Here is a 26,118-nt window from a genome sequence, read left to right on the forward strand (position 1 = left end):
CCAGACTGTAAGCTCCAACAGAGCAGGGGCCTGTTTTTCGTTCAAGCTTGCGTACACAGCGCCGGACACACAGTAGTAGGTGTTAGGCCAATATTTGTTTATCAGCCTTCCTGACCTCTAAAACTCTCTGTCTAGTGAGGCTGGAAGACCCACGTGTGCAATGGTATAGAACAGACCGTTTAAAGTTCCGGGGGGGGGGGCCTTGGTTGCCAGTTTTGCAAAGCGTACCCCGAAGCGAATGTTTTGAGAGGCGTCAGAACCCCGCCCCTTTACAACTACAGAACAAGTTCTGAGGCAGCCCTAAAACGCTTTCCCGGATCAGAGACACCGATTGCCGCAGAAGCTCTGCGCTCCAGGGTACTACCTGGAACAAACCCTGCAAAGATTCGGCGGGCGCCGCAGCCGGGCGTGCCAGCAGGAGGCTGCGCCGGGACTGCCCCCTCTCATTTCTCCCGCGCAAAACCGGGCCGGACGGCTCCACTCCCTCCCTCCACTGCAGGGGGGAGCCCGGCGCCCCCAGATTGGCAGCCATCCCGGGCGGCTCCCAGCTGCAGCCCCTCTTGCGCCGCCTGCAAAGCGAAGTTCACCGGTCGCGAAGTTTGGGTCCTGTAAGAGGAGCCTCGAGGGCTGGCGCCGCGGCGCCGAGTGGGTGGCGCGGTGCGCTCCCCCTGTCCCGGGCGCCGAGTGCGCCCCTCCCCCGGCCCGCCGGAGCTCCGGGCGGAGCGAGCGCGCTGCGCGGCCGCGGGCGACCTCCGTGCGCGGCCCCGTGGCGAGCGAGGCTCCCGTGGCCGCGTGCTGGGAGGAGGCCGGAGCCCAGCGGGGAAGAATGGAGTTGGCGACTGGCTCGCAGGTGAGGATCTGGCCGCCCGCCGCAGCCCGGACGCACCCTCGGCCTGCCTTCCCTTTGCGCTTGGCCCTGCGCCCCGCCTTGGGCTGGAAACGTGGCCCTCGGCTGCCGCGTTGTGGATCGGGCGCGCCCAGTCCCGCCGACGCCGGAGCGGGCACGCCCCGCAGGTGTGTCCGGTGTTTACGGTTGTGCCACCTGGAGCGGAGAGGCCGGGTGCCGCCGCACGCGGGCGCTCGCCGCTGGCCCGGGTGGGGCCTCGGGGTAGTCCGCTGGGTCGCTGCGGCCGCGAGCCCCGGGAGCGGATGAACTCTAGGGCAGTGCAGGCGGGGAGGCCGTAGCGGCGCAGCGACTGCGTTTGCGGTGCTCGTGGGACTGGGGGAGGGGGAAGCTTTTTCGGTGCGCGCCCCCCACTTTCTCCGGCATTGGCATGGAGATGAGTTTAAGTGTGATTTTCTAAAAAAGCATAGTCGAGAATCGGGCCAATTCAACTTGGATAATGGGGTTTAAAAAGCGTTGCTTTTGTATTTGTTCTAGAACTTTTGGAAATGTTTTTAAGGAACTTGTAACCGTTTGCGGGAACTGGCAGCGTTATTAGACCAGGTTAAAAAACAAAAAGCCCCAAGCTCCCAAACCGTGTATACAGCACCACCGCAGGTACCCATTATGGTTTTAACTAGGTCTTAAAAATCTCATTAACAAGCTCCCCAAAATTACAATGGGTGGTGGGAAGTGGACTTAGCTTCAGTTTTCTTTTTTACTTTTTAAAAGCGCTTTTCTCTACTTTCTAGTAATGAATATACATAATTTATGCGGAGGTAAGCAATAAAAACTTTTTCAAACGAACTAAAAATAAACCTTTTAGAAAGGAAGCAGCTTGTAGGAGCCCAAGAGATGCTTTGTATGAGGGTTGGGTTTTTTCTTGCTTTTGTGAGCGCTTCTGACTCACTGCTTCCACCTTACCTTTGGCTGGTGTTTATCTCCTTTCTCCACCTGGGTGTTGGGCATCCGCAGGATTTGGGAGACGCGGAGCGACCGGGGCCCAGCTGCCGGGGTGGCCGGTGGTGCCTGAGCCCGTGACGCTGTCACCTGCCTGGGTCTGGCGGCACATTAGAGACCAAGCCACTAATGGTCGCTTTGGCCATTTGGTGATTTCTGAAAGGCTTCCTGAAAGTGGACACTTGAGAAAAATCTATTGTGGATGTTTAAGAGAAAGAGTATTTTTTGAATTTCTCCAATTAAGTGAGGTATTAAAAGCAAGGAAAACAAACTCAAGAAGGGATGGGACAGGCTTAGTTGTTTTTGTTTTTGCCACTGACACTTACCATATAATTAGTATCCTAGGCTTTTAGGAGGTTTGGGTTTCTCCAGGATTTGAACCCTTCTGGAAGGAGCTTGTGAATTTCATCAGTAAATGTATCTTGATGATGTATCATTCCTGAAACATGTTGTTCTGGTGGTGCTGCGTCACCCACTACTTACATACACAGTTCCTGCTTAAGAAATTTAAAATGGGGCTTCCCGGGTGGCGCAGTGGTTGAGAGTCCGCCTGCCGATGCACGGGACACGGGTTTGTGCCCCGGTCCGGGAAGATCCCACATGCCGCGGAGCGGCTGGGCCCGTGAGCCGTGGCCGCTGAGCCTGCGCGTCCGGAGCCTGTGCTCTGCAACGGGAGAGACCACAACAGTGAGAGGCCCACGTACCGCAAAAAAAAAAAAAAAAAAAAAAAAGAAATTTAAAATGTCCCAGAATGTTTAGTTGGAGATGAACATTTTATTGTCAAATAATGAGGCAAACTTTTGGTAGCTCTAAAATGTTAAGTAAACTATTTACCATGTGGCAGTAAGCCACAAATTATATCTGACCCATTATGCATCCATTAGGGCAAATTACTTTTGTAAGATGATCAGGTTTGTTTTTTCTCTCCCCCCAACGCCCCCCCCCCCCCCCCCCCCCCCCCCCCCCCCCGTCAAAAGACCTCCTAATTGACAGGGCAAATTAAGATGTGTGAGGATTTTTCTAGTGGAAATGTTCCTGTTCATCATAATTTAAGTGTGGGCGTATTATAGCCTCCTTAATTTAAATGAGTGGAGAGTGGTTTTACGGGGTGGGCAGGTGACTGCGGATAAGAGCACTTAATGAACACATCAGGCCCAGCAGGATGTTGAGTTCGTGTGGTTCTTCTCTGTACCTCAGCCTTATGCATAAAGCAGTGTGACGAACGGCCTGAAGCGGCGTGAGTGCACACTGAAGGAAGGCTCAGCCCAGTGTGCAGTGGGTTTTAATCTAACGCCTACAGCAGATATAATTTCCATCCCTTGTAAGGTATAGAGCTGGAAGGGGCTTTAGTAAAGCCTCTTAGGCCCGATGTTATGAGTAAAGGGAGCTAGGCAGGGAGGAAACAAGAAATTCGTTTCAACTCTGAACTCCTTGCTAGCCTCTGCTTTTCTGCAGCCTCAACAGTGTGTCGGATTTGATGTCCTCTGACAGTGATCACACCTCCCCTGGGCTCTAGTCCTTGTTGGGCTGACCACTGTGTCTTTGTGCTTTTGTATTGAATGATAGGAATAATGGCCAGTAAAGATGAGAGGATGGTCCCTTACTGAGAGCGCTCAGCAGCGAAGCTTGCAGGAGCTGGAGGATGGGACTGCCTCAGCTTCCTAGCAGAGAGGCTGGGAGGTCCTGAATGTCAGTGTAGTCCTTTTACTGTCTTCTACTGCTAGGGTGCAGGTTGGACCCTTAGAGAAGGAAATGATGCTAAATGTTCTCGTGAATATGCATGGAACGTGCTGTTTGGAGGAGAAAAGGCATTTTTCTGATAGTTACCTCACAGACACAAAGTGTACCCATCTGATCCTGTGGCTTAAAATGTGTGCCCAGGGCTTCCCTGGTGGCGCAGTGGTTGAGAGTCCGCCTGCCAATGCAGGGGACACGGGTTCGTGCCCCGGTCCGGGAAGATCCCACATGCCACGGAGCGGCTGGGCCCGTGAGCCATGGCCGCTGAGCCTGCGTGTGAGAGGCCCGCGTACCGCAAAAAAAAAAAAAAAAAAAATGTGTGCCCAGAGCCCCAGAAACTGGTCACAGAGCGGGGTCGTTTGTGACTTCTTAGAAGGCCAGCACATTCGTCGTTTTGATGTACTGCTGACCTCCCATCCATAAAAGAGCTGAATTCTCAGTGATCAGGAGAAACCTCAGATAGCACAGCAATTCCGATCTGGTCAGGTACACAGGACAGAAAACCGTAAGATACTTATGTGACTTAAAACAGTTTAGGAACAGTAAGTTAACAAAAAAGTTCAATAAAGCCATTCGAATAGAGTGGTCTAGGCGTCCTAGTTTTACATCGCCCTTGAGAGTTCTCTATTACTCTCTTCGAGCTATAGTTTAGACTTTTTACGTCCAAGATACAGTTTTGTTTTGTAAAGGACATAGCTTTATGCATCAAAGTGGAATTGATGCAGGCTACTTGGGGAGGGATTGAGGTAAGAAAATATTTTGGGGACCATTTCCTTTTCCTTTTGAAAAGCAGTGGTTTGTGACTGTTTTTAAACAGGACCATTCAGAGGCACAGTAGGCATATGGCTGAAGTTAACGTGCACGATAGTTTCCTTCCATAGTGGTAAATGCCAGCACCCTGTGTATAGTGCAAAAATAGGTTGTGGAGTCTCACAGTGAAAGGGACCAGAATTTTAGTTCAAGTAGTTGGTGGCTTCCTGCCTGTTTTTCTTCATGATCATCAGCTTATGCCAGAAGGCCCCCTGACTGGGTTAGTCCATTTGTCAGATGTCCTTTCAGCACCTACTGTGTGCTAGATATTATGTCAGTTATGGTGGAAGAAACAAAGACAGAAAACGCTGTTCGTTCCCCAGCCCCCTGCCATCAGAGGTCACCCTGGAACTCCTTGCCTCTTCTGCCTTTGCCAGAGCTCAGCTGGCTCCTGCCCTGAGCTGTAGGGACATAGGCGGCCTTGGGTTTTGGGGATGGGAGAAGACCTTAAGAGTCATCCTTCCCCAGCCCCCCAACCCGCCCCGCATCCTCCAAGGAAGGGAAACGATCAATTCCTTTTAAAAGTCGTGCTGTGCTAGGTACTTAATATTAACAGATTTAATCCTCACTGTAGTTCTCTGAAGTAGGTTGTATTATCTGCATTTTAAAGATAAGCCTAATAGAGTGATTTGCTCAGGGCAGCCTGGCAAGGAAGGAGCTGAGCCAGAATTCTGTCTCCAGAGCCGGGGCTTGACTCTTGCTGCTAGAATCACCAGGTCTTGGCAGGTCACACAACTTTCGCTGAAATGTTGTGAGGCTAGAAATCCTTCCTCAACTTACGTTGCCATTGAGATAAGCAAGGACACACCAAGTTTAACGTACTATTTAAATAGAAGGGGATGTCAGCGCTTTGGGGTTTTCTTACGATACCTTTACCCCTCCTTTTAAAGAGAAGGGCTGGGGCGTTAGCAGCAGCTGGTCTGGTTCTTTTTAAGGAACTGGACAAGTTATGCTTTGAGTAGGATTCTTTGGATGCTGTTTGTAAAAGTCAGCTTGGGAATATGAATAAGATCCACACAGTTTTTACATAGGAATGACTTTTAGATGAATTTTGTATTGTGCAGGTAATACGCTGTTCATAGAAGCTGAAAAGGAAACAAAAATTGAACTATTCTACGTCTCTACTCCCTGGGCATCATTTTCTAGACATTTTCTATTCAGTGTTTGCCTGTGTCCAAGTCACCATTTTTGGTTAACTCTTATGGTATGATTGCTGTTTGAATTCTGCTTTCTTTAGCACTGTCAGTACTATTTTTCTGAGTAGCTTGGAGTCTTTATGGTTTTCATTTTCAATGACTGTGTAATGTTTCATTCAGGTGTGTACTTTATGTTGAAAAGTTTTAAATTATTAACAAATAAATTTAAGAAACTTTGCAATGAATGTCTTGGGGTGGTACATACCGTATGCCCTGTGTTGAAGTCAACGCTGTTTTTAATTGCTGTTTCCCTGTCATGTACTTACTATCTGGTAGAATGTGCGTGATTTTCAATAGATGGGAACCTCTCACGTATTTTTTTCCTAAGGCATTTCCCCATTTGTTTTGCTGTATTAGCTGAGAGAAGGCACTTTTTGCCCAGGTTAGAATCAGGACTCATGATAACTAACCTGAAATAATGACTGTTTTCGTCCTGAACTTAGAGCCTCTAAGTTAAGCTTTCTTTGGTCTTGCTTATTTTAACTATAAATCATCTTCTAGATGGCATTCCCGAAAATGTGTGTTCATTGAAGTTCGGATATTCAAAGGTCAGACAGTAGGTTCACTCATTATAAAGTGGTTACTGAGAGCTAAAAAAAAGAAACTATTTCTTGATGTGAGTGCTGGTTATAATGGGTAGGTGCAGTTTGTAAAACTTCACCAAGCTCTGCACTTACGATCTAGGCATGTTCTGGTTGCATGTTGCACTTAAAACGTTAACAGAGTAGCGTATCGAATACTAAAGTAGGAAGTACGAGGTCTGAGGACTGTGCTTCTGGAGAGCCCAGGCTACCAGGTGTGTGGTGACACCTTCCCAGGTGTCTCGTGTCCTGCCAGTGGAACCCATATCCTCAGGGCTGGACGTGGTCCAGGGGTCCCTCCCCACAAACCCCCTCTCCCGTTCCCCCAAACCCTCCATAGCAGCAGCACTGCTGTGTGGGCAGCCCCCCATATTTAAGCTCTACTGCTGGAGGATCCCATGGACCTGGCGAGTGCCTCGCATTTGTGAGTGAGCTCTGGCCTTTGAGTCTTTTGGCACAAGGCCTGGCCCTCCCTCAGCTGCCTGCTGGTAGAACTCCTCCTCTGTTAGGAGGGCCCAGGATTTACCCCAGGGTAATGGTTGATCACCTGAAATCACGTGGCAGGCCAAAGTGATAATTATCCCTGTCTGTGAAGGGCCTGGCGTATCATAGCTGTTAAATGTTTGTTGAATTTTTTAAGAAAGATGGTTTAGGGTTGTCAATGTATAGTGAGTGCAGGCATGAGTTACGACAAGCTGGAGCAGGGCTTCTGGCAATTTTCACTTGGACTAACTAATGGTGGAGGCCAGTTCGTACCTGTTCCAGAGGCCTGGAGGTGTGCAGTCCCACCCTGCCTGTGCAGGAGATTTTCTCATTAATCTCCAGTTTTGTCTTTAAAATCATGCCTATTCCGTGATACATTTTTATTTGTTTGAATACAAAAGTGCTATTTTAAACTATTCTCGTGGGGAAAAAAGTCTCCTCCCCTGTCCCACCTGTGGTTCTGAGAGCCCTCAGGCTGTCACTGAGCTCCCCAGCTTAAGGAATGGAACTGCCAAGTATAGAATTTAGCAAACAAACCTCTAATAAACACTGAAACAGGAAAGATATCCCCTTGCCCTGTCCCCCACCCCACACTATCTTTTCCCTTAAAGCTCCGTGACTCTGAGGGTGTTTAAGACGGGCGGGGGGGGGGGGGGGACTTGCACTGATACTGAATTCCCTAAGAATATTTTTTTTTTTTTTTTTTTTTTGGCGATACGCGGGCTTCTCACTGTTGTGGCCTCTCCCGTTGCGGAGCAGAGGCTTTCGATGCGCAGGCTCAGAGGCCATGGCTCACTGGCCCAGCCGCTCCGCGGCATGTGGGATCTTCCCGGACCGGGGCACGAACCCGCGTCCCCTGCATCGGCAGGCGGACTCTCAACCACTGCGCCACCAGGGAAGCCCCCTAAGAATATTTTTTAATGCAAAATGGCTCGTGCCCTTTATTTTGTTCTCCATTAGCATTGGTTTAAAATGGAAAGTTAAGAAAAATAAAAGTACATTTAACTGTCATCTTTTTTTTAATTTTAATTTTTTATTGAAGTATAGTTGTTTTAAAGTGTTGTGTTAGTTTCTGAGGTACAGCAAAAGTGATTCAGTTATACGTATATATATTCTTTTTCATATCTTTTTCCACTATGGTTTATTATAGGATATTGAATATAGTTCCCTGTGATGAACAGTAGAACCTTGTTGTTTATCTGTTTTATATACATTTTATTATATATATTTTCATATAATATTTGCCAATCCCAAACTCTTAATTTATCCTTCCCCCACCACCCCTTTTCCCCTTTGGTAACCATAAGTTTGTTTTCTATGTCTGTGAGTCTCTTTCTGTTTTGTAAATAAGTTTATGTCATATTTTAAATTCCACATAAAAATGATATCATGGTATTTGTGTTTTTCTAACTTACTTCACTTAGTATGATAATCTCTAGGTCCATCCATGTTGCTGCAAATGGCATTATTTCATTCTTTTTTATGGTTGAGTAATATTCCATTGTATATATGTACCATACTTTATCTGTTCATCTGTTGATGGACGCTTAGATTGTTTCTATGTTTTGGTTATTGTGAATAGTGCTGCTGTGAACATAGAGATGCATGTATCTTTTTGAATTATAGTTTTGTCCAGATATATGCCCAGGAGTGGGATTGCTGGATCATATGGTAATTCTATTCTTAGTTTTCTGAGGAACTTCCATACTGTTCTCCATAGTGGCTGCACCAGTTTACATTCCTGCCTACCAACAGTGTAGGAGGGTTCCCTTTTCTCCACACCCTCTCCAGCAGTAGTTATTTGCAGACTTTTTAAAGATGGGCATTCTGACCAGTGTGAGGTGACAACCTCACTGTAGTTTTGATTTGCATTTCTCTAACAGTTACCGGTGCTGAGCATGTTTTCATGTGCCTGTTGGCCATCTGCATGTCTTCGTTGGTGAAATGTCTATTTAGGTCTTCTGCCCATTTTTTGATTGGGTTGTTTGTTTTTTTGATATTGAGCTATATGATCTGTTATTATAGTTTGGAAATTAGACCCTTGTCGGTCACATCATTTGCAAATATTTTCTCCCATTGTGTAGTCTGTCTTATCGTTTTCTTCATGGTTTCTTTTGCTGTGCAAAAGCTTATAAGATTATTTAGGTCCCGTTTGTTTAATTTTTTTTCATTTGTTTTTTCATTTGTTTAATTTTTTTAAATTTATTTTTTTAACGTCTTTATTGGAGTATAATTGTTTACAATGGTGTGTTAGTTTCTGTTTTAAAACTAGTGAATCAGCTATACATATACATGTATCCCCATATCTCCTCCCTCTTGCATCTTCCTACCACCCTCCCTATGCCACCCCTGTAGGTGGTCACGAAGCGCCAAGCTGATCTCCCTGTGCTATGCGGCTGCTTCCCGCTATCTATTTTACATGTGGTAGTATATATAAGTCCATGCCACTCTCTCACTTTGTCCCAGCTTACCCTTCCCCCTCCCCGTGTCCTCAAGTCCATTCTCCATGCGTGCGTCTTTATTCCTGTCCTGCCCCTAGGTTCTTCAGAACTTTTTTTTTTAGATTCCATATATATGTGTTAGCATATGGTATTTATTTTTTTCTTTCTGACTTACTTCCCTCTGTATGACAGACTCTAGGTCCATCCACCTTACTACAAATTACTCAATTTCGTTTCTTTATATGGCTGAGTAATAGTCCATTGTATATATGTGCCACATCTTCTTTATCCAGTCATCTGTCAGTGGACACTTAGGTTGCTTCCATGACCTGGCTTTTGTAAATAGAGCTGTAATGAACATTTTGGTACATGTCTCTTTTTGAATTATGGTTTTCTCAAGGTATATGCCCAGTAGTGGGATTACTGGGTCGTATGGTAGTTCTATTTGTAGTTTTTTAAGGAACCTCCATACTGTTCTCCATAGTGGCTGTATCAGTTTACATTCCCACCAGCAGTGCAACAGGGTTCCCTTTTTTCCACACCCTCTCCAGCATTTATTGTTTGTAGATTTTTTGATGATGGCCATTCTGACCGGTGTCAAGTGATACCTCATTGTGGTTTTGATTTGCATTTCTCTAATGATCAGTGATGTTGAGCATCCTTTCATGTGTTTGTTGGCAATCTGTATATCTTCTTTGGAGAAATGTCTGTTGAGGTCTTCTGCCCATTTTTGGATTAGGTTGTTTTTTTCATATTGAGCTGCATAAGCTGCTTGTAAATTTTGGAGATTAGTCCTTTGTTTGCAACCCTCCCATTCTGAGGCTTGTCTTTTTGTTTATGGTTTCCTTTGCTATGCAAAAGCTTTTAAGTTTCATTAGGTCCCATTTGTTTGTTTTTATTTTTATTTCCATTTCTCTAGGAGGTGGGTCCAGAAGGATCTTGCTGTTATTTATGTCATGGAGTGTTCTGCCTGTGTTTTCCTCTAAGAGTTTTATAGTGTCTGACCTTACATTTAGGTCTTTAATCCGTTTTGAATTTATTTTTGTGTATGGTGTTAGGGAGTGTTCTAATTTCATTCTTTTTACATGTAGCTTTCCAGTTTTCCCAGCACCACTTATTGAAGAGGCTGTCTTTTCTCCATTGTATATTCTTGCCTCCTTTATCAAAGATAAGGTGACCATGTGAGCATGGGTTTATCTCTGGGCTTTCTCTCCTGTTCCACTGATCTATATTTCTGTTTTTGTGCCAGCACCATACTATCTTGATTACTGTAGCATTGTAGTATAGTCTAAAGTCAGGGAGCGTGATTTCTCCGGCTCTGTTTTTCTTTCTCAAGATTGTTTTGGCTATTTGGGGTTTTTTGTGTTTCCATACAAATTGTGAAATTTTTTGTTCTAGTTCTCTGAAAAATGCCATTGGTAGTTTGATAGGGATTGCATCGAATCTGTAGCTAGCTTTCTGTAGTATAGTCATTTTCACAACATGGACTCTTCTAATCCAAGAACATGGTATATCTCTCCATCTGTTTGTATCTTTAATTTCTTTCATCAGTGTTTTATGGTTTTCTGCATACAGGTCTTCTGCCTCCTTAGGTAGGTTTATTCCTAGGTATTTTATTCTTTTTGTTGTAATGGTAAATGGAAGTGTTTCCTTAATTTCTTTTTCAGATTTTTCATCATTAGTGTATAGGAATGCAAGAGATTTCTGTGTGTTAATTTTGTATTCTGCTACTTTACCAAATTCATTGATTAGCTCCAGTAGTTTTCTGGTAGCATCTTTAGGATTGTCTATGTATAGTATCATGTCATCTGCAAACAGTGACAGTTTTACTTCTTCTTTTCCGATTTGAATTCCTTTTATTTCTTTTTCCTCTCTGATCGCTGTGGCTAAAACTTCTAAAACTGTGTTGAATAATAGTGGTGAGAGTGGGCAACCTTGTCTTGTTCCTGATCTTAGTGGAAATGATTTCAGTGTTTCACCATTGAGAACGATGTTGGCTGTTGGTTTGTCATATACGGCCTTTATTATGTTGAGGTAAGTTCCCTCTATGCCTACTTTCTGGAGGGTTTTTATCATAAATTGGTGATGAATTATATCGAAAGCTTTTTCTGCATTTATTGAGATCATCATCTGGTTTTTCTCTTTCAGTTTGTTATTATGGTGTATCACGTTGATTGATTTGCGTATATTGAGGAATTCTTGCATTCCTGGGATAAACCCCTGTTGATCATGGTGTTGATCCTTTTAATGTGCTGTTGGATTCTGTTTGCTAGTATTTTGTTGAGGATTTTTGCATCTGTGTTCATCAGTGTTATTGGCCTGTAGTTTTCTTTTTTTGTAACATCTTTGTTTGGTTTTGGTATCAGGGTGATGGTGGCCTCACAGAATGAGTTTGGGAGTGTTCCTTCCTCTGCTATATTTTGGAAGACATTGAGAAGGATAGGTGTTAGCTCTTCTCTAAATGTTTGGTAGAATTCGCCTGTGAAGCCATCTGGTCCTGGGCTTGTGTCTGTTGGAAGATTTTTAATCACAGTCTCAATTTCAGTGCTTGTGGTTGGTCTGTTCATATTTTCTGTTTCTTCCTATTTCAGTCTCGGAAGGTTATGCTTTTATAAGAATCTGTCCATTTCTTCCAGGTTGTACATTTTATTGGCATAGAGTTGCTTGTAGTAATCTCTCATGATCCTTTGTATTTCTGCAGTGTCAGTTGTTACTTCTCCTTTTTCATTTCTAATTCTGTTGATTTCAGTCTTCTCCCTTTTTTTCTTGATGAGTCTGGCTAATGGTTTATCGATTTTGTTTTTCTTCTCAAAGAACCAGCTTTTAGTTTTTTTGATCTTTGCTATCGTTTCCTTCATTCCTTTTTCATTTATTTCTGATCTGATATTTATGATTTCTTTCCTTAGGATAACTTCGGGGTTTTTTTGTTCTTCTTTCTCTGATTGCTTTAAGTGTAAGGTTAGGTTGTTTATTTGAGATGTTTCTTGAGGTAGGATTGTATTGCTATAAAGTTCCCTCTTAGAACTGCTTTTGCTGCATCCCATAGGTTTTGGGTTGTCGTGTTTTCATTGTCATTTGGTTTTAGGCATTTATTGATTTCCTCTTTGATTTATTCAGTGTTTTCTTGGTTATTTGGTAGCCATGTGTTTGTATTTTTTACAGATTTTTTTCCTGTAATTGGTACCTAGTCTTATAGCATTGTGGTCGGAAAAGATACTTGATACGATTTCAGTTTTCGTAAATTTACCAAGACTTGATTTGTGACCTAAGATGATGTGATCTATCCTGGAGAATGTTCCATGAACACTTGAGAAGAAAGTATATTCTGTTTTTGGATGGAATGTCCTGTAAGTATCAGTTAAGTCCATCTTGTTTAATGGACCATTTAAAGGTTGTGTTTCCTTATTTATTTTCATTTTGGATGATCTGTCCATTGGTGAAAGTGGGGTCTTAAAGTCCCCTACTATGAATGTGTTACTGTCGATTTCCCCTTTTATGGTTGTTAGCATTTGCCTTATGTATTGAGGTGCTCCTATGTTGGGTGCATAAATATTTACAATTGTTATATTTTCTTTTTTGATTGATCTCTTGATCATTGTGTAGTGCCCTTCTTTGTTTCTTGTAATAGTCTTTATTTTAAAGTCTGTTTTGTCTGATATGAGTATTGCTACTCCAACTTTCTTTTGATTTCCATTTGCCTGGAATATCTTTTTCCATCCCTTCACTTTCAGTCTGTATGTGTCCCTAGGTCTGAAGTGGGTCTCTCGTAGACAGCATATATACGGGTCTTGTTGTATCCATTCAGCCAGTCTGTGTTGTTTAGTTGGAACATTTAATCCATTTACATTTAAGGTAGTTATTGATATGTATGTTCCTATTACCATTTTCTTAATTGTTTTGTGTTTGTTATCGTAGGTCTTTTTCTTCTCTTGTGTTTCCTGCCTAGAGAAGTTCCTTTAGTGTTTGTTGTAACGCTGGTTTGGTGGTGCTGAATTCTCTCAGCTTTTGCTTGTCTGTAAAGGTTTTAATTTCTCCGTCGAATCTGACTGAGGTCCTTGCTGGGTAGAGTAATCTTGTTTGTAGATTTTTCCCTTTCATCACTTTAAATATGTCCTGCCACTCCCTTCTGGCTTGCAGAGTTTCTGCTGAAAGATCAGCTATTAACCTTATGGTAATTTCCTTCTATGTTATTTGCTGCTTTTTCCTTGCTGCTTTTAATATTTTTTCTTTGTATTTAATTTTTCATAGTTTGATTAATATGTGTCTTGGCGTGTTTCTCCTTGGATTTATCCTGTATGGGACTCTCTGTGCTTTCTGGACTTGATTGATTATTTCCTTTCCCATAGTAGGGAAGTTTCAACTATAATCTCTTCTAATATTTTCTCAGTCCCTTTCTTTTTTTCTTCTTCTTCTGGGACCTCCTATAATTCGAATGTTGGTGTGTTCAGTGTTGTCCCAGAGGTCTCTGAGACTGTTCTCAATTCTTTTCATTCTTTTTCCTTTATTCTGCTTTGTGGTAGTCATTTCCTCTATTTTATCTTTCAGGTCACTTATCCGTTCTTCTTCCTCAGTTATTCTGCTATTGATTCCTTCTAGAGAAACTTTCATTTCTTTTATTCTGTTGTTCATCATTGTTTGTTTGCTCTTTAGTTCTTTTAGGTCCGTGTTAAAAGTTTATTGTATTTTCTCCATTCTATTTCCAAGATTTTGGATCATATTTACTATCATTACTCTGAATTCTTTTTCAGGTAGACTGCCTGTTTCCTCTTCATTTGTTTGATCTGGTGGGTTTTTACCTTGTTCCTTCATCTGTTATATATTTCTGTCTTCTCATTTTGCTTAACTTACTGTGTTTGGGGGTCTGCTTTTCACAGGCTGCAGGTTCATAGTTCCTGTTGTTTTTGGTGTCTGCTGCCAGTGGTTAAGTTTGGTTCACTGGGTTGTGTTGGCTTCCCGGTGGAGGGGACTGGTGCCTGTGTTTTCGTGGATGAGGCTGGATCTTGTCTTTCTGGTGGGCAGGGTCACATCTGGTGGTGTGTTTTGGGGTGTCTGTGACCTTATTATGATTTTAGGCAGCCTCTCTGCTAATGTGTAGGGTTGTGTTCCTGTCTTGGTAGTTGTTTGGCATAGGGTGTCCAGCACTGTAGCTTGCTGGTTGTTCAGTGGGGCTGGGTCTTGGCATTGAGATGGAGATCTCTGGAAGAGCTTTCGCCATTTGATATTACGTGGAGCCAGGAGGTCTCTGGTGGACCAGTGTCCTGAACTCAGCTCTCCCACCTCAGTGGCTCAGGCCTGACACCTGGCTGGAGCACCAAGACCCTGTCAGCCACACGGCTCAGAAGAAAAGGGAGAAAAAATAAAATAAAATAAACAAATTATTTAAATAAAATTTTTTAAAATATTATTAAAAATAAAAAAGTAAAAGTAATAAGAAAAAGAAAGAAGAGAGCAACCAAACCTAAAAACAAATCCACCAATGATAACAAGTACTAAAAACTATACTAAAAAAAAAAAAGGACAGATAGAATCCTAGGACAGATGGTAAAAGCAAAGCTATACAGACAGAATCACACAAAGAAACATACACACTCACAAAAAGAGAAAAAGAAAAAGAAAAAATATATATGTATATTAAAAATAAAAAGGAAGACAGCAACCAAGTCAATAAACAAATCTACCATTGATAATAAGCTCTAAATACTAAACTAAGGTAAACATAAAACCAGAAGCAAACTAGATGCAGAAAGCAAACCCAAAGTCTACAGTTGCTCCCAAGGTCCACCGCCTCAGTTTTGGGATGATTTGTTGTCTATTCAGGTATTCCACAGATGCAGGGTACATCCAGTTGACTGTGGAGATTTAATCCGCTGCTCCTGAGGCTGCTGGGAGGAATTTTCCTTTCTCTTCTTTGTTCGCACAGCTCCCGGGGTTCAGCTTTGGATTTGGCCCAGCCTCTGCTTGTAGGTTGCCTGAGGGCGTCTGTTCCCCACCCAGACAGGACGGGGTTAAAGGAGCGGCTGATTCGGGGGCTCTGGCTCACTCAGGCCGGAGGGAGGGAGGGAGGGAGGGGTATGGAATGCGGGGCGAGCCTGTGGCGGCAGAGGCCGGCGTGACGTTGCACCAGCCTGAGGTGCACCGTGTTCTCCCGGGGAAGTTGTGCCTGGATCACAGTGCCCTGGCAGTGGCGGACTGCACAGGCTCCCGGGAGGGGACGTGTGGAGAGTGACCTGTGCTCACACACAGGCTTCTTGGTGGCTGCAGCAGCAGCCTTAGCATCTCATGGCCGTCTCTGGGGTCTGCGCTGAGAGCCGTGGCTCGCGCCCCTCTCTGGAGCTCGTTTAGCCGGTGCTCTGAACCCCTTCTCCTTGCACACCCTGAAACAATGGTCTCTTGCCTCTTAGGCAGGTCTAGACTTTTCCCAGACTCCCTCCCGGCTAGCTGTGGTGCACTAACCCCCTGCAGGCTGTGTTCACGCAGCCAACCTCAGTCCTCTCCCTGGGATCCGACCTCCAAAGCCCAAGCCTCAGCTCCCAGCCCCCGCCCGCCCCGGCGGGTGAGCAGAGAAGCCTCTCGGGCTGGTGAGTGCTGCTCGGCACCATTCCTCTGTGCAGGAATCTCTCTGCTTTGCCCTCCGCACCCCTGTTGCTGCGCTCTCCTCCGCGGCTCCGAAACTACCCCCCCCCCCCCCCGCCCCCGCGCCCGCCACCCGCAGTCTCCAGCCGCGAAGGAGCTTCTAGTGTGTGGAAACTTTTCCTCCTTCACAGCTCCCTCCCAGAGGTGCAGGTCCCGTCCCTATTCTTTGTTTGTTTTTTCTTTTTTCTTTTGCCCTACTCAGGTACGTGGGGAGTTTCTTGCCTTTTGGGAAGTCAGGTCTTCTGCCAGTGTTCAGCAGGTGTTCTGTAGGAGTTGTTCCACATGTAGATGTATTTCTGATGTATTTGTGGGGAGGAAGGTGATCTCCACGTCTTACTCCTCTGCCATCTTGAAGGTTCCTCTTCAGCTCTCCCCATTTGTTTATTTTTGCTTTTATTTCTATAACTTCGTGGGACTGAGTTAAGAAAACTTTACTACGATTTGCAGAGAATGTTTTGCCTAATTTCATTTCTAGGAGTTTTATGTTGTCATGTTTTATATTTAAGTCTTTACGCCATTTTGAGTTTATTTTTGTGTATGGTGTGATGGTGTGTTTTAACTTCATTGATTTACATGTAGCTGTCCAGCTTTCCCAGCACCAATTGCTGAAGAGACTGTGTTCTCCATTGTATGTTCTTTCCTCCTTTGTTGAAGATTAATTGACCATAGATGTGTGGGTTTATTTCTGGGCTCTCTATTCTGTTCCACTGATCCATATTTCTGTTTTTGTGCCAGTACTGTGCTGCTGAAAATCATTGTTTATTCTTAATTCTCTGTTTTTTTTCTGACTATTGGTCCCAGGCATTTTTTATTGGGGGATTTTAAAAAATTAAAATAGTTGAAGCCAATGGGGTCTCAACCAGCCTTTCTCACGCGTGCCCATGGCCTCTTACAGAAGGCTTTCCTTACCTGACTTAAAAAGAAAAACAAAAGAACACCTCATTCTCTTTTCTCACACTGACAGCTTCAAAAACTCACTGAAAAGAGCATCTAGTTGTCTTCCTGACCTTTATGGTAGCAAGTGGATCCTCTTCCCTGACTGTAATTAGGAGCTGAGAAAGGATGCACTCTTAGGAGTGTGTACATTCACTGTGGCACAAAGCCAGGAGCCAAGTGGTGTTGGCAGCCTGCACGGGCCAGCATCCCAGGGATTGTTTGGTGTGTTTTCCACTAGCAGGGCAGAAGTGTGTCAAGAGGACCCCTGTATAAAGGCTTCCGGAGCTGGGCTGTGGGATGAAGAGTTTTCCCCCTCATCCCTCAAAAGTGTGAAGATCTGTTCAGTACTTGTCTGCATTGAGCACAGGGACACTAGCCTCCCCTGAAAGATGATGTTCCCTCTGCCTTGAGGTTCTCCAGACTCCTGCTTCCACCTGTGAATTTCCTGCAAGTCCTCTAGACTGACTTTGTCCCACAGCTGTGTGGGCGTGGCCAACCTCGAGGCTCTTAGAATTCTTCCTGACCATCACCAAATGTGTGGGTCAGGTGCCCTCCTGGGCTGACCTCCCTGTTTGTATTTATCACACCACATTGAAATTGACTATAGAGTGTGTCACCTCACCGTTATGACTCATTGCTCATCGGATCCCTTAGCATGGTGCCCGGCACATGTTGGTACAATTATACTCTGTAATCACTCGGAATAATGAACATTGACATAGCGTCTTCTACTTCACAGGATGCTTTCCAGTAATAGTTTGGAAGCCGTCAGAGCTCTGTACAAATATTCTTATTCTTTTCCTTCTGGGTAAATGGGAGGAGTGCCCTTTCCTGGCTCCTGAGACAGGCAAAGCTACTTGATGTGCCCTGGCTGATGACATTTGAGCAGAAGTGTTGTGTGTCATGTCCAGGTGGAATTCTTTAAAGCCAGTGCACCATCTACCCCGTCTCCCTCCCTCTGCTGCTGCCTCTGCCTGTATTCCCCGTGGTGGAAGTTCTGTCACCCTGGGTCCTGTGTGAGGACGGTGTGGAGTGGTTCATCGGGCTGGCCCGGGACAAACCTGTCATATGAACAAGAAGGAAGCCTTTCTTGCTGTAGACTGTTCAGACTTGGAGTTGTTTGCTGCTGCTTTATCACCTGCCTTGTCCTGATAGACACGCAAAGGCACACGTATTTCAATTTGGATTCACTCTGGTTGTCACCTGAGTGAACTGGGGTCGTGGTGGTAATAGAAGTATGTGGGCTTCTTTTGGCTTGTCGTTGTGTGGTGGGGGGAATATGCCTGTTATTAAGTGGTTCAGAGTTCAGGGATGTTAAGTGCCCTGTGGCAGGCGGGGCAGGAGAGTTCCACAGGAAGAAGCCACCAAAATGTCAACAGCAGCTTGTTGAAAAACATAGAGCAGACTAGTCTGCTTGGATAATCAGTCTTTTAGAGTACAAAGAAATCTTAACATTGGCTTCACATTTCCTGTCTGCTGACCTTTCTGGAAAAGGAAATTACCCAGGACTTTCCAAGTGGTTTGGCTCACTTCCCTACCAGGACCTCTGCCAAAACTTCAGTTCTTTGGCTACCCTTCTGAATAACTATTCTAAACCCTAGACACAGACACGTCTATAAATTTCTTCCCACTTATATTTTCTCTTTTAAAAATAGCAATTGATTTTTTTTCTTCTGCTTTTCTTATTGTGGTAGAACGTACATAACATAAATTTTACTATTTTAACCATTTTCAAGTGTATAATTCAGCGACATTAAGTACAGTTACATTGTTGTACAACCATCACTGCTATTCATATCCAGAGCTTTTTCGTCATCCTGAAGTGAAACTCCATTCCCGTTAAACAATGTACTTGGTTCCTCCTTCCCCCCAGCCTCTAGTAACCACCATTCTACTTTCTGTCTCTATGAATTTGACTATTCTAAGTACCTCTTATAACTGGAGTCATACAATATTTGTCCTTTCATGTCTGATGTTTTTCACTTAGCATAATGTTTTCAAGATTTATCTGTATTCAAAGATATATCAGAATTTCATTCTTTTTGAAAGCTGAATAATAATCCATTGTGTGTGTGTGTATATATGTGTGTATATGTATGTGTATATATATATATATATATATATATATATATGTATACACACACACACACCACATTTTGTTCATCCATTCATCCATCCATGGACATCTGGGCTGTTTCTACCTGTTGGCTATCATTAATAATGCTGCTATAAACATTGGTATAAAATATGTTTGAATCGCTGCTTTCCATACTTCTGGGCGTATACCTAAAAGTGGAATTGTTGGATTGTATGGTAATTCTGTGTTTAAATTTTTTGGGAACTATCATATTGTTTACCACAGTGGCTGCACCGTTTTACATTCCTACTAACAGTGCACACGTTCCAGTTTCCACACGTACTCACCAACACTTATTTTCTATTTTTTTGATAATGACCATCCTTATGGGTGTGAAGTGATAGCTCATTGTGGTTTTGATTTACATTTCCCTAAAGATTAGTGATGTTGAGCATCTTTTCGGCAGTTTTTTGGCCATCTGCATATATTTGGAGAACTGTTGTTCAAGTCCTTTGTTCATTTTTAAATTGGATTGTTTGTTTTGCTGTTGTTGAGCTGTATGAGTTCTTTGCATATTCTGGATATTAACCCTTTTTCATATAAATGATTTACAAGTATTTTCTCCATTCTCTAGGTTGCCTTTTTCATTCTCTTGGTAATGCCCTTTGGTGCAGAAAAGTTTTTAATTTTGATGAAGTCCAATTTATTTTTTTCCTATTGTTGTCTCTGCCTTTGGTGTCATGTCCAAGTAATCATTGCTAAATCCAGTGTCATAAATTTTCCCTTCTATGTTTTCTTCCAAGAAAGAAAAGAGATTTTATAGTTTTAGCTCTTACATTTAGGTGTTTGATGCATTCTGAGTATTTTGTAGATGGTGTAAGGTGAGGATCCAGCTTCATTCTTTGCATATGGAATCCAGTTTTTCCAGCATCATTTGTTGGAAAGATTGTCCTTTCCCCATTGAACAGTCTTGGCATCTTTGTCAAAAATGATTTAACCATCTAGTCAAAAATCATTTCACCATCTATTCAAGGGTTTATTTCTGGGCTCTCTATTCTGTTGCACTGATATAAATATCTGTCTTTATGCTACGACCATACTGTTTGGGGTAGTGTAGCTTTGTAGTAAATTTTTTTTTTTTTTTTTGCGGTATGTGGGCCTCTCACTGTTGTGGCCTCTCCCGCTGCAGAGCACAGGCTCCGGACGCGCAGGCTCAGCGGCCATGGCTCACGGGACCAGCCGCTCCGCGGCATGTGGGATCTTCCCAGACCGGGGCACGAACCCGTGTCCCCTGCATCGGCAGGCGGACTCTCAACCACTGCGCCACCAGGGAAGCCCTGTAGTAAATATTTAGATCAGTAAGTGTGAGTCCTCCAATGAGGTTCTTCATTTTGAAGATTGTTTTGATTTTTCAGGGCCCCTTGAGATTCCACATGAATTTTAAGAAGGGCTGTTTTATTTTTGCAAACAAATGTTACTGTGATTTTGATGAGGATTGCATTGGGTATATAAATAGCTTTGGGTAGTACTGTCATCTAAACAATATTAAGTCTCCCAGTCTATGAACACGTGATGTCTTTCCATTTATTTATGTCATCAGTAATTTCATTTAGTGATGTTGTATAGTTTTCAGTGTATAAATCTTTAGCCTTGTGGCCCAAGATAATTCCTAAGGGTTTTTTGTTGGTGGTGGTTTTTTTTTTTTTGATGCTCTTATAAATGGAATTGTTTTCTTAATTTCCTTTTCGGATTGTTCATTGTTAGCGTATAGAAATGCTACTGATTTGTATTCAGTTCGTTAATTAGTGCTAACAGTTTTTGTGGACTCTTTAGGATTTTCTACATAGATGGTCATGTCACCTGCCAGTAGATAATTTTACTGCCTTCTTTCCAATTCAGATGCCTTTTATTTTTGTTGTATAATTGCTCTGATTAGAACTTCAAATGCTATGTTGAATAGAAATGGTGAAATTGGGTGTCCTTGTCCTGTTCCTGATCTTAGGGGAAAGCTTTCAGTCTTTCACCATTGAGTATGATATTAGTTGTGGGGTTGGTGATTGTTGAGTTTTTTTAAAACCATGAAAGTGTTTTGAATTTTGTCAAATGCTTTTCCTGCATCAGTTGAGTTTTTTTTCTTTCATCAGGTTAATGTAGTGCATTACTTTGATCAATTTTCATATGTTGAATGATGCTGCATTCCAGAAGTATATCCCACTAGTCATCCTGTATAGTCCTTTTACTGTGCTGCTAAATTTGGTTTGCTAGTATTTTGTTGAGGATTTTTGCATCATAAGGGATATTGCTTTGTACTTCTCTTGTAGGTTATTTGTCTGGCTTTGCTGTGAGGGTAATCCCAGCCTCATAGAATTAGTTAAGAAGTATTCTCTCTTCTTCAGTTTTTTTGAAGAGTTTGAGAAGGGTCTGTGTTAATTTTTCTTTAAATGTTAAACAGAATTCTGGTCCTGGGATTCACTTTGTTGGGAGGTTTTTCATTATTGATTCAAATCCTTACTAGTTAGAGGTCTTTTTAGGTTTTCTGTTCCTCAGGAATCAGTCTTGGAAGGTTGTGTGTTTTTAGGAATTTACCCATTTTATCTAGCTAGCCCAATTTGTTGACCTATAATTGTTCATAGTACTCTTTTATTATCCTTTTTATTTCTGCACAATTGATAGTAATGAACCCACTTTATTTCAATAATTTGGATCTTCTGTCTTTTTTTCTCTTAGTCAATCTACCTAAAAGTTTGTCAGTTTTGTTACTGTCATAGAACCAACTTTTGGTTTTACCGATATTTCTCTATTGGTTTTTTATTCTTTATCTCTGCCGTAATCTTTATTTCCTTCCTTCTGCTACCTTTGGGTTTATTAGCTGTACTATTTCTAGTTCCTTGTGGTATAAAATTAGTTTGTTCGTTTTTTATATTAAGCAGCAAACTTTGTTTCTTTTTTAATATAAATGTTTATAGCTATAAATTTCCTTCTTAGCATTGCTTTCTCTGCATCCCATAAGTTTTGGTACATTTTGCTTTTGCTTTCGTTTGTTTGAAAGTATTTCCTAATTTCCCTTGTGTTTTCTTCTTTGACCAACTGGTTGCTAAAGAGTGTTGTTTAATTTCCACTTATTTGTGAATTATCTAGTTTTTCTTCTGTTATTGATTTCTAGGTTTATTATGATTGGAAAGATAGTTTGTATGATCTTAATCTTTTAAATTTATATTCATTTTGTGGTGTCACATATGGTCTGTCTTGGGGACTTTTCCATGTGCTCTTCAGGAAAATGTATATTCTGCTGTTGGAATGTTCTACATGTGTCTGTTCTAGTTGGTTTATAAGGTTCAATTCCTTTTTCCTTATTGATCTTCTCTCTGGGTTTCTATACATTATTGAAAGTAGGGTATTGAGATCTCCAACTATTATTGTAGAACTATTTCTTTCAATTATGTCCATGTTTTCTTCATGTATTTTAAAGCTGTGATGTTTGGTTCGTACATATTTATAATTGTTGTATCTTCTTGATGAGTTGACCCTTTTATCAATATGTAATGTTCTTTGTCTCTTATTATTAATTTTACTGTTATTAGTTTTACTTAATATCTATTTTGATATAGTACTGATCTCTCTTTGGGTTATTACTTGCATTGGATATCTTTTTCCCTTCTTTCACTTTCAACCTGTTTGTGTTTTTAGATCTGAAGTAAGTCTCTTGTAGACGGCATATGGTTGGATCCTGTTATTTAATCCATTCTGCCAATCTATATCTTTTGATTGTAGAGTTTAATCCATTTGTATTTAAAGTGATTACTAATGGGGAAGGACTTGACTTTTACCCTTTTGTTTTTTGTTTTCTGTATGTGTTCTAGCTTTCTTGACCCTCATTTCTTGAATTACTGCCTGTGTTTGTGTTTTGTTGATTTCTTTGTAGTGACATGTTTTGATTCTTTTCTCATTTCCTCTTGTGTGTATTCTACAGATATTTTCTTTGTGGTTACCATGGGAGTTACCTATAACATTCTAAAATTAAAACAATCTAATTTGAATGATACCAATTTAACCTCAGTGGCATACAAAAGCTCTATTCCTATACAGCTCTGTCCCCCCCCTTTGTTGTTGATGTCACAAATGACATCTATATGCGTTGTGCAGCCCCGAACATAGATTCGTGTTTTTTTAATTTTATAGAAAATAAAAAGTGGAGTTATAAAACAAATTTACAATGATACTGGGTTTTATATTTGTTTGTGTATTTACCTTTACCTGAAAGCTTTGTATTTTGTATGGCTTTGAGTTACTGTCCTTCCATTTCAACCTGAAGGACTGCCTGTAGGATTTCTTGTGGGCAGGTCTAGTAGTAATGAAGTCTCTCAGTTTTTGTTCATCTGGTAATGTCTTAATTTCCCCCTCATTTTTGAAGGACAGTTTTCCAGGTACTGAATTCTTGGTGGACAGTTTTTACTTCCAGCACTTTGAATATGTCATTCCACTGCCTTCTGCCCTCCAAAGTTTCTGCTGAGCAATTAGCTGGTAATCTTATTGAGGATCCCTGTTGCTAGGAGTTGCTTCTCTCTTGCTGCTTTCAACATTCTCTTTTCTTTCAGCAGTTTGATTAAAATGTGCCTCAGTGTGGATCTCTTGGGTTTATCCTCCTGGGCATTTCTATAATTCATGTTTTTCATCAAATTTGGGGAATTTTTTTGCCATTACTTTGTCAAATCTCTGATTCTTTTGCCTCATCATCAATCTGATTTTGTACTCCTCTAGGGAAATGTTCAATTTAGTTATTACATTTTCTCCAAAATTTCTATTTCTTTTCCTTTTTATAATGTATGTCTCTTTATTGATATCATCCTTTTGCTTATAAATCATTTTCTTGATTTACCCTAGTTCTTTGTGTTTTTTCTTTGCTCTTTGAGCATATTTAAGGCAGTTGCCTTTGTCTAGTGAGTCCCCAGTCTGTACTTCCTTAGGGACATCTGTTTCTACCTATTATTTTGTTCCTTTCAATTTTGTTTCTTTGTATGCCTTTGCTCTTTGTCAAAAGTTGGGTATTTGAGAAACTGCCACCTTTTCCAGTGTTTGAAGACTGGCTGTATGCCAGGAAAACCATTCGGTGATTGGCTGGCCATGCTCCAAGTCCAGAAGCGTAAGGTTTTCTCACATCTTTTTTGAGAATGTATCTATTGGGCCTATGTGTGGCTTTCTCAATTCTCCCATATACACAGCTTCTTTTGAATGTCTTAATTTCCCAAGAAGCTTTACCCAAGCTTCTCCTTGGAGTTTTAGATGGACTGTTGTATATCTCCATGCATAAACTCTCATCCCAGGCATCTGCAGATCTGTTGTCCCCTGCAGCTTTCGTGAGCAATGACTGGAGCTTTTCCTCACCTGAGACCGAGTTAGGTGAGACAGGGACCATCAGACAGCCTTCTAACCCTTGACTGGTTAGAATGTTGCAGTCAGTGTCTGCTTTCCTCTCTCCAGTTTAAGGGAACTGGAAACTAGGCTCAGTATCTTCCAGACCAGAAGTTGCCTTGTGAAGGGGGCGGATGAAGGTGAGTATAAATGCCATGTAAGTTCCTGCCATTCTGAAGGTGAATGTTTCTTTTCTTTTTAAAAATTTTTGTTTTATATTGCATTATAGTTGATTCACAATGTTGTGTTAGTTTAAGGTGTACAGCAGAGTGATTCAATTATACATACATATGTATCTATTGTATTTCAAGTTCTTTTCCATTTAGGTCATTGTAGAATATTGAGCACAGTTCCCTGTGGTATACAGTAGGTCTTTGTTGATTACCAGTTTTAAATATAGCAGAGTGTACATGTCAATCCCAGACTCCCAGTCTATGCCGCCAACCTTCCCCTTGGTAACTGTAAGTTCGTTTTCTAAGTATGTAAGTGTGTTTCTGTTTTGTGAATAAGTTCACTTGTATCATTTCTTTTTAGATTCCACATGTAAGCAATATCATATGATTATTTGTCTTTCTTTGATTTACTTCACTTAGTATGATAATCTCTAGGTCCATCCATGTTGCTGCAAATGGCATTATTTCATTCTTTTTTATGGCTGAGTAATATTCCATTGTATGTGTGTATCATATCTTCTTTATCTGTTCATCTGTTGATGGACATTTAGGTTGTTTCCATGTTTTGGCTATTGTGAATAGTGCTGCTATGAACATAGGGATGCATGTATCTTTATGAATTATAGTTTTGTCCAGGTATATGCCCAGGTGTGGGATTGCTGGATCATATGGTAATTCTATTTTTAGTTTTCTAAGGAACCTCTATACTGTTTCCCATAGTGGCTGCACCAACTTATATTCCCACCAGCAGTGTAGGAGGGTTCCCTTTTCTCCACACCCTCTCCAGCATTTGTTATTTGTAGAGTTTTTGATAATGGTCATTCTGACCAGTGTGAGGTGGTACCTCATGGTAGTCTTGATTTGCATTCCTCTAATAATTAGTGATGTTGAGCCTCTTTTTATGTGCCTGCTGGCTATCTGTATGTCTTCTTTGGAGAAATGTCTGTTAAGGTCTTCTGCCTGTTTTTCAGTTGGATTGTTTGTTTTTTGTTGTTGAGTGGTAAGAGCTGTTTGTATATTTTGGAGATTAAGCCCTTGTCAATTGCATCCTTTGCAAATATTTTCTCCCATTCCATAGTTTGTCTTTTCTTTTTTTCTTTTTTTTTTTAATCATTCCCTTTGCTGTGCAAAAGCTTTTAAGTTTCGTTAGGTCCCATTTGTTTATTTTTGTTTTTATTTCCATTACTCTAACAGATGGATCCAAAAAAATATTGCTGCAGTTTATGTCAAAGAGTGTACTGCCTATGTTTTCCTCTCAGAGTTTTATTAGTATCCAGTTTTACATTAAGGTCTTTAATCCATTTTGAGTTTATTTTTGTGTATGGTGTTAAAGAATATTCTAATTTTATTCTTTTACATGTAGCTGTCCAGTATTCCCAGCACCACTTACTGAAGAGACTGTCTTTTCTCCATTGTGTATTCTTGCCTACTTTTTTTGAAGATTAATTGACCGTAGGTGCGTGGGTTTATTTCTGGGCTTTCTGTCCTGTTCCGTTGATCTGTATTTCTGTTTCTCTGCCAGTATCATGTTGGTTTGATGAGTGTAGCTTCGTAGTATAGCCTGAAGTCAGGGAGCCTCATTCCTCCAGTTCCGTTTTTCTTTCTCAAGATTGCTTTGGCTGCTCAGGGTCTTTTTTGTCTCCATAGAAATTAAAATTTTTTTGTTCTGGTTCTGTGAAAAATGCCATTGGTAATTTGATAGGGCTTGCATTGAATCTGTTGATTGCCTTCGGTTGTATAGTCATTTTGACAGTATTGATTCTGCCAATCCAAGAACATGGTATATCTTTCCATCTGTT

At 41.7% G+C, this 26,118-nt stretch overlaps 1 protein-coding gene across 9 annotated transcripts in view; it reads left to right on the forward strand.

The window, feature by feature from the left end:
- Window positions 1–348: 348 nt before the first annotated feature.
- Window positions 349–26,118, forward strand: part of CDCA7L (cell division cycle associated 7 like) — a 52,794-nt gene continuing 27,024 nt past the window's right edge. For 2 of the 9 annotated variants that reach the window (XM_033862970.2, XM_019928478.3), the window contains exon 1: window positions 349–850. In XM_033862970.2, the coding sequence (XP_033718861.1) occupies window positions 827–850 (24 nt within the window). In that variant the 5' untranslated portion in view covers window positions 349–826. Of the gene's footprint in view, window positions 851–996; window positions 1,015–15,539; window positions 15,670–26,118 lie in introns of those variants that run through there. The other 7 variants (XM_019928453.3, XM_019928447.3, XM_019928499.3 and 4 more) reach the window with 7 other exon arrangements.

Source organism: Tursiops truncatus, chromosome 9, assembly GCF_011762595.2.
Source record: "Tursiops truncatus isolate mTurTru1 chromosome 9, mTurTru1.mat.Y, whole genome shotgun sequence".
Lineage (NCBI taxonomy): Eukaryota > Metazoa > Chordata > Mammalia > Artiodactyla > Delphinidae > Tursiops > Tursiops truncatus.